This window comes from Cervus canadensis, chromosome 2 (assembly GCF_019320065.1).
Source record: "Cervus canadensis isolate Bull #8, Minnesota chromosome 2, ASM1932006v1, whole genome shotgun sequence".
Lineage (NCBI taxonomy): Eukaryota > Metazoa > Chordata > Mammalia > Artiodactyla > Cervidae > Cervus > Cervus canadensis.
Window position 1 is genome coordinate 105,381,893 of NC_057387.1, and position 8,443 is coordinate 105,390,335.

The 8,443-nt window shown below is 54.8% G+C and overlaps 1 protein-coding gene and 1 pseudogene across 2 annotated transcripts; both read right to left on the bottom strand.

Annotated features, from left to right (window-relative positions):
- Window positions 1–240: 240 nt before the first annotated feature.
- On the bottom strand, window positions 241–338 carry LOC122437575 (annotated as a pseudogene).
- A 4,209-nt stretch (window positions 339–4,547) lies between these two features.
- GJA4 (gap junction protein alpha 4) lies at window positions 4,548–7,299 on the bottom strand. 2 transcript variants are annotated; one of them, XM_043461981.1, is made up of 2 exons: window positions 7,147–7,299; window positions 4,548–6,089 (listed from the first exon to the last, which is right to left on the bottom strand). In XM_043461981.1, the coding sequence occupies exon 2, from the start codon at window positions 6,070–6,072 to the stop codon at window positions 5,071–5,073; it is 1,002 nt and encodes a 333-aa protein (XP_043317916.1). In that variant the 5' UTR covers window positions 6,073–6,089; window positions 7,147–7,299; the 3' UTR covers window positions 4,548–5,070. The 2 variants fall into 2 exon arrangements, with proteins under 2 accessions (XP_043317916.1, XP_043317917.1); XM_043461982.1 differs by lacking the exon at window positions 7,147–7,299 and adding an exon at window positions 6,970–7,128.
- Window positions 7,300–8,443: the final 1,144 nt, after the last annotated feature.

An 8,443-nucleotide genomic window follows, 5' to 3' on the forward strand; every position in this document is an offset into this window, starting at 1 on the left:
GTAAAGCAATTATCCTTCAATTAAAAATAAACAAATTAAAAAAAATCTTGAATCTGTTCTGATTCATGAAAAATAACACATCTCTTGTGAGCTGCAGAGCAATGTTACTCCTGTAACATTGAGAGAGACGAGTCACTCCTGTGATGCTCCTCACAGCTGCCATGCACCTGATTCTCATCCAATCCTTTCATCTCACAGTGGTGACTCTAAAGACCCAGAGAGGAGAAAGGACCACAGTGAAGTGAGTGGGAGGCGGGAGTCAAGCCTCCCCCAGCTCTTTCTGTGACTGATAAGAACAGATACTACACTTGATCTTAGCCAAAAGGCCGAGAAGCGATTCTTTCTGTGACTGAGAGTTGCCTGTTATCGACTTAGATTTTGGTGGTGAGGGATAGGCTGGTGGGAGGAAAAAGAATGTGATGGAAGAAATGAAATGTGAATCTGCTGTGTTCCATCCAAGCCACATCACAAAAGAGATGCCTGAGTACTATATATGCTCATATTGTTTATACATATATGTAATTTTTATTTTATATTAGAGCATAGTTGATTAACAATGTGTTAATTTCAGGTGTTCAGCAAAGTGATTCATTTATACATATACCTGTATCTGTTCTTTTTCAAATTCTTTTCTGGTTTAGCTTATTACAGAATATTGAGCAGAGTTCCCTGTCCTTGTTGGTTATCTGTTTTAAATACAGTAGTGTTGAGTTCAGTATATATTGACCTTCTCCTTGACTTCCTCTGTCAGTGCTTGGAGGTGAGGTGGGCCCATGGAGTGGTGGTATGGGTTGAACTGTGTTCCCCCAAAAGGTATTGCTAACCCCCAGCCACTCAGAATGTGACCTTATATGGAAATAGGGTCTTTACAGAAGTGAGCAAGTTAAAATGAAGTCATTGCATATGTACTCAGTTGTATCCGATTTTTTTTGCAACCCTGTGGACTATAGCCCGCAAGTCTCCTCTGTCCATGGGATTTCCCAGGCAAGAATACTGGAGGGGGTTGCCATTTCCTCCTCCAGGGGATCTTCCCAACCCAGTGATCATTGAACCTGCATCTCCTGCATTGGCAGCCAGATTCTTTACCACTGAGCCACCCGGGACACCCTAAAATGAAGTCGTTAGGATGACCCTAATCCAATAGGAATGGTATCTTTATAAAAAGGACAAGTTTGGACCCACGACAGACAGGCACACAGGGAGAATGCCACGCAAAGATAAAGGCAAAGATGGGGGTGATGAGTCTGTAAGCTGAGGAATGCCGAGGGTGGCAGCGACCCTCCAGAAGTCAGGAGTGGGGCACGGAACAAACTCTTCCTCACAGCCCTGCCTGGGAACCAGCCCTGTGGACACCGTGATCTTGGACTTCTGGCCTGCAGAACTCAGACAATACGTTTCTGTCACTGGAGCCACCCAGTCTGTGGGGCTTTGTTATGACAGCCCTAGGAAGTGAGTGGGGCTGGGCCGGGACTCACAGCCACCTTCATCACATACGCCCTCATCACAAGGCCTCTAACCTGTATGCTCCCCTCCCCTCTGCACTGTCCTCATCCTTAAATCCCCAGCCCACTTGCCCTCAACACCAGCCTTGCCGAAGGCCCACATCCCTGGGCCCTGGCCTGACCTCAGCCCTGACACCAAGCTCAGAGTGGGTGAGCCTTGAGGGAGGGGAAGGATGCCCTCCTCACTCACCGACACCTGTCTTCTCCCACCTTTCCAAGGCAGGACAGGCAGAGGACATCAGAAACACAGGCTCCCAGGGCCCGCAGGTGGGGTTGGCTCTGAGAGACCAACCTCTGACCCCACAGCTCTGGCCTCTCAGCGTGACTGAGGGAGAATCCCCTCCCCCTACCTTTTAAAATTTACAGTGCTCTTTATTTTACACAGTCTTCTGTCATTTTAGCTGTCTTTTTTTTTTAAACTTTTTATTTTTATATTAGAATATAGCTGATTAACGAGGACTTCCCTGGTGGCTCAGACGGGAAAGCATCTGCCTACAATGCGGGAGACCTGGGTTCAATCCCTGGGTCGGGAAGATCTCCTGGAGAAGGAAATGGCAACCTACTCCAGTACTCTTGTCTGGAGAATCCCATGGACAGAGGAGCCTGGCAGGCTACAGTCCATGGGGTCGCAAAGCGTCGGACACGACTGAGTGACTTCGCTTTTTATAGCTGATGAACAATGCTGTGATAGTCTCAGGTGGACAGCAAATGAACTCAGCCGCACATACTCACGTGTCCATTCTCTCCTAGAGAGCTCTTTAGATCGTGCAGGTGTAGCAGTTAGTTGAGGTGGTAAGTCTAACAATGGGGGAGGGGCTAAAAGATTGCTCTGAATTCAGATCTTGATAATGTAGTTATTTTGCTAGTGGATATTTAGAAAATTGGAAAAATTTAAAATGTTGGACAAACATCCAGATAACAGATCAAAATGTCTTACTTTTCCTTGGTTTCAAGAAGGCAAGGATCCCTTGAAGGGGACTTCAGCCTCCTGGAGTCTTCTAACGCATGAATGGTGTGCTTTCTGCCCAGTCTAACTGAATTCCTCCTTTCATAGTCAAAGTGAATGCAGGTCTAGGCCTGCAGTGACTTCAGAGCCTCACCCCAGCGATCCTTAGGGACTCCGTGGGGTGGAGAGTGTGTGAAATAGGCTCATACCAAGCAGCGGTCCAGATTGCTGAAAGGTAGTCTCCATCACTGGAGACTGGCTGGAGAAGTCAGGAAGGGCTTCCTGGAGGAGGAAGAACCAATGCTAACCTGGCTGGAGAGGGTGAGCTGAGTATTATTGCATGACATTAGGAGCCAGGTGCAATCATGTTCTCTCTCTTATTTTTATTTCTCATACCTGTGAGGCAGGCAATATTATCTGCATTTTATAGTTGAGAAAACTGAGACTTGGAGAAATTAAATGATTAAAACCACATTGCTTTATGTGTCTTAGAGGCCTTATTTAAACTGAGGACTCTCTAACATCAAAGCTCATCTTACTCTTTCTTCTGCATTTAAGCTCTGCCTTTTTGGGGTACAGATGTGTTTAAAGGACTGGTGGGATTTGGAAGTGTTGGGGAAGAGGCACTCTAGGCTGGCAAAGGAACAGGGTGAGAACCGACCCAGTGAGTCTGGGGAACCGTGAGGGGGCTGGTCTGATTGGATCTCAGGGAATTCAGAGGGAACAAGGAGAACCAAAGTGAGAAGAGTGAGGAGTGTAACTTATCAGGCTGAGCATCAGACTTGCTGGTAAGCAGTGAGTGAGTGAACCCTGGGGTCAAGGATACAGAGCTGGTGCTTTGAAGACCTACCTACCTTCCAAGTCCCCTACCTACCTTGACAGGACCTACCTGTCCTGATGGGGCAGGGCCAAGCTGCTCCCCTGCATGTGGCCATGTGAGATGGACCCCACTCCCTCCTAAAAGCCCAGCCCCATACCTCCCTGGGTAGGGGAGACAACCAGCTTCCTTCAAGGGCCACCGAGTGTTCCATCTGGGTCAGCTTCCACATGGAAGGTCAACTCTGCCAGCATGGACCCATCCTCAGTTTACCTCCCACATCCCACATGGCTCATCAGGCCCTGGGCAGCCCCCTTAATCCTCAGAAGTTCCCCTCCTCCATGCCTGTGCACAATTTTCTGTCTAAATAAGACGTCCTCTTCCCTTCATGGTAGACTTCTATTTTATCTGTCAAGATCCAGTTCAATTGCGTATTTTTTTCCCCTGAGACCTTTGTGACTCAGAGGCAAGATTCCATTCCTCCACTGGACCTTGACAGCCCCGTGCACCTCTCTACATGACCACTGTCTGTTCTGAGTTTTAGGTGCATGGGGAGGAGGTATGGTGCAGTCCTTAAGTTGCTCCTTCTGGTGGGCAGACAGAAGGGGCCAAGGCAGCAGGGGTAAGTGGTCTACACCTGCCTCCCCAAATACCAAGGGCTGCAGGGCCACTTGAGCCAGACTCGGAAGGGCTTGGCTGGCAGGCAGGTGAAAGAGTGTTAATTGCTCAGTCACGTCCAACTTTTTGCAACCCCCCTGTACTGTAGCCCGTCAGGCTCCTCAGTCTATGGGATTCTCCAGGCAGGAATACTAGAATGGGTTGCCATTCCTTTCTCCAGGGGATCTTCCTGACCCAGGGACTGAACCCGAGTCTCCCACATTACAGGCAGATTCTTTACCCTCTGAGCCACCAGGGAAGCCCAGGGCAGGTGAGGAGCAGTGCCCAGTAAGGAAGAACACTGCAGTGGGGAACATGGCCGGGGCGCTGGATGGCCAGGGGGCAGGAGGAGAACAGACACCAGTTAGGCCACTGATTAATGGACAGGTTGAAGGGGCTGGGACAGTGAGGATGGAAAGAAGAGGCTGGTGCTGAGGCATTTCAGAAGGCAGAGAGTTCAGGACTCAGAGCTGCTGAGAGGTGGTACGTAGGAGTTTGAGGGTTTAAAGCGCTGGCTGGTGTTGGGATTGCAGAGTCCAAAGGCACAGGCAAGGAACCTGGGCAAAGCAACTGTTCTCCAACCCCACACGCCAAGGTACATCATGACAGTATCAACACACACCTCGCTTGTGATCAAGTCCTGTTTATTTTAGAAGGATAAACAGTGGAAGTAGGAAGGGGTGATGAGAGCAAGACCCCACTCCCCTTGACAGGGCCAGATCCAGCACAGGCTGTGTGTGTGTGTGTGTGTGTGATCAAGGCTGACCCAGCAGCCTCCACCAGCCTTTCCTGAGAGGACAGGGTGTGCGGACAACCTGGGTGGAGGTGAATCTGCCACGGAGGTGGGGGTGGGGTAAGTTGTCTCCGAGTCCCTCTGAACCAGGTGAAAAAGACCAAAGGGCCCAAACACCCTTGGCCAAGAGCACCCCACGCTGGCTCTGTCCGTGCCTGGGACAAAGCCACATTCTGGAGGGGGAAGGTGTGGTGCCCTCTGGTCACTAGGAAGGACGCAGGTGTCAAGAACAACATGCAAGGAGGCTCTCTGGCCAGCCAGCACCTGTCTCCCCCAGCCATCTCTGTGGAACCTTGCACTAAAAGGCAGCAAGACTTCCCAGGCCCCGCTGCAGGGTGATGGAAGCCCCAGGCCCTTACACATACTGTTTCTTGGAAGCAGAGCTGCTGGGGCGACTGGGGGATTTCCGGCCAGTCTGGGGGGGTGGGTCCAGGAAGAGGGGGGCTCTGGAAGAAGCCAGCCTCTCCTCCGTAGTCAGGTTGGCCCAGTTCTGCTCACTGGACGAGAGCCCGTTGTAGGTGGGGCACGGCGGGGACGAGGGCCCCTCGCTCATGGGGAGGTAGAAGAAGACCTGGTCGGTGTAAGGCTCCGAGGAGGTGCCTGGGGCTGGGGGCGCGTCCTGGCGCTGCCGGGCCCTCAGCCCCCGGCTGAGGCAGCGGCATAGCAGGTACGCCAGCTCCAGCAGGTTGAGCACCAGGGAGATGAGTCCGACCACCAGCATGAAGATGATGAAGATGGTCTTCTCCGTGGGGCGAGAGACAAAGCAGTCTACGAGGTAGGGGCAGGGTGAGCGCTGGCACACAAAGACGGGCTCCATGGTCCAGCCGTAGAGACGCCACTGGCCGTACAGGAAGCCCGCCTCCAGCACGCTCTTGCAGAGCACGCTGGCCACATAGGTGCCCATCAGCGCCCCGCGGATCCGCAGGTGGCCGTCTTCTGCCACCGAGATCTTGGCCATCTGTCGCTCTATGGCTGCCAGCGCCCGCTCCACGCGTGGGTCCTTGGCCGGCAGCGCCCGGAGCTCCCCCTCCTTCTGCCGCAGCCGCTCCTCGCGCCGGGACAGGTAGATGACGTGGCCCAGGTAGACCAGGGTGGGCGTGCTGACGAACAGGAACTGCAGCACCCAGTAGCGGATGTGGGAGATGGGGAAGGCCTGGTCGTAACAGACGTTGGTGCAGCCTGGCTGGGCCGTGTTACACTCGAAATCCGACTGCTCATCGCCCCACACCGACTCGCCGGCCAGGCCCAGGATGAGAATGCGGAAGATGAAAAGGACCGTCAGCCAGATCTTGCCCACCACGGTCGAGTGCTCCTGGACCTGGTCTAGCAGCTTCTCAAGGAAGCCCCAGTCGCCCATGGCTCCCGGGCCTCTGTCTGCAGGGAGGCATAAGACACGGTCAGCATCCTTCTCAGCTGTCCTCAACAGGCCTGCGGGAGGCTGGCCACGTGTATTTCACCTACAGGGAAACTGAGCTCCCGGAAGGGAAGGGACTGTCCTGGGGGCTCACACCCAGCAGGACTAAAAGCAGACCTTCGGCTGATGGCGGCTAAGCTCTGGCAAGGGTACAGCTAGGAGCCCTGTCTAGTCCCACCTGGGTCCCTCCTGACCCAGCCGAAGGAGCTCTGGATCCAGGTGAGCCTCCCGAGCCTAAGGGAACAGAGAATTTGAGGAACCGATCCAAGGTCACACAGCTGTGCCATGCCCCTCCTCCCTTCAGCCCAGGACAGCCTGTCCCCAGACAGTGAGGGGAGGTGGTGGTGATAACTCCAGCTTCCCAGGGGGCCCAAAGCCTCAGGTCCCCTCTCCCCTCCTCAGCAGCTCTCGCCCAGCGGGCCTCGCTCTGACCTTCGAGTTCCTGGTGAAGGCATGCTAGACACTCAAGGCAGCATCCTGCATTAGCTCCACCTGTCAGCAATAGTGACCACCTGCCGCTTAAGTCCCCTTTCTCCGTTCCCCTCCCCCTGCCAAAGCTGTTGCTGCCAGATTCTAGGCTCTTGAAAGGAACTGTCATAGCGGGGTGGAAGCACAGGCCACCGAGTTCCCAGAACTTCAGGGGGAGAGTCCGGGGGGAAGAAGGTGGGGGAAAGGGGCGGGGGAGGTGCTTCTTCGCGGGAGCAAAGCTGTTTAGAGCCGGGCTCTGGAGCCAGACCTGGGTGCAAATCCTGCGTCTCCTACTAACGGGGACCTCGGAGAAGTGACGGCCGGCCCCTTAGTACCCCAGTCTCCTCTGCTGGAAAATGTTAACATTCTTACCTCCTAGGGTTGTAAGGATACAGCGAAAGACGGCAGGAACCCGGCTCAGCCTCTGAGGACAGCCCAGGTGGGCTGGGTGAGCGAGGCCCGCGGTGGGTGCCCCCCTCAGCAACCCTCCGCCCCTAGCAGGTGGTCCGCTGGCAAGTGGCGCCCCAGCTCCCCCCCAGCCCAACTCACCGCCGGCCTGCGGGCAGCCCAGGTGGCGGAGGGGACGCAAGTCGGCCGGAGCGGCGCCCGCGGGAGCCCTGCTGGACGGCGCCGGGCGGCGGGGGCGCCTTAAATAGCGCGCGGGGCGGGGTGGGGGCAGGAAGCGGCGGGCGCTGTTCCGAGCGAGCGGGAGGTGGGGGGCGGGACGGGAGGCGCAGGCTCCCTGAAGCCACTCTCAAGGAAGGGGCCTGGGAGGTGGCACTGGGAGTCGGGGGTGGGGGGTGTGAGGGGGGAGAGACTGCTTCTTTGGCTGTGCAATAGAGAGGTTCTCCGGAGGGATGATGTTTTCCAGGGTGGCCTCATGCGAAAGGATTACAGCCAGAACTTTCTGATCTCAGGCAGCTGTCCTGGGAGGCTCTGAGAGATGGGCAGGTGGGGCTGAGGGTGTGGGGGCCTCCAGGGAAGGGCAGCTCCTTGACCGTGGTGGCCTCTTGCTCTTGTTGAGAAGCGAGAATACCCCTCATTTATGGGGTGGCCACTGTGTGCCCAGAGCCCTACCAGGCCTTGGGAATGAAGCCTCCTTAGGGCGTTGGAGAGAGGGGTTATAATCTGCCTTCCCTAGTGTCTGTGGTGAAGCTGGGGGTCTCTAGTCAGCCCCTGTTCTTGCCGAAATCTTGAACATCCCCATTCCTGGGAAGGCTGCACCATCAGAGGGCACTAAGAAATGCCCATGGTCCACTAGGGACAGGACTGGGGAGGCGGGGCGGGGAGGTGGGGTTGGGGTGCGGCGCGGGGGGTACTCTCCTGACTTTTAGCTTGAATCCCATCCTCATGCCTCTAAATGTGGGGTGGGGGGAGGCATCCAAAAGAAGTAAAGGGGTGGGCAGGGCCTGCCCATTGTTCATTCAGGCATTACCCTTTCTGTGAACATCCATGGGCTGCAGGCGTTGTCTGTGGAGCTGGGGAGTTGACCATAAACCAGCCAGATGTGGTCCCTGGCCTGTGACTCTCACCGGCTAGAGGGGTCAGGCAGGAACTGTGCCCATAGGCCCTTCAGTTCAGTTCTGTCGCTCAGTTGTGTCCGACTCTTTGCAACCCCATGAATCTCAGCACGCCAGGCCGTAGGTAAGAGTAAAGATGCAAAGTTCTCCTGACTCAGGGAGGCTCAGGTAGGAATGTTTCCTGGAGGAGACAGCATTAACCAGGGCGGTGGGTATAATCAGGAGTCGATATTAGGAGTAGAAAAGAGTTTTATTTGAGCCAAACTGAGTATTCTTGCCCAGGAGACAGCCTCTCAGATAACTCGGTGCAAGTGCTCTGGAGAAGC

Coding starts and splice junctions, on each gene's coding strand:
- GJA4 (XM_043461981.1), bottom strand. CDS start 6,072: ATGGGCGACTGGGGCTTCCTTGAGAAGCTGCTAGACCAGGTCCAGGAG.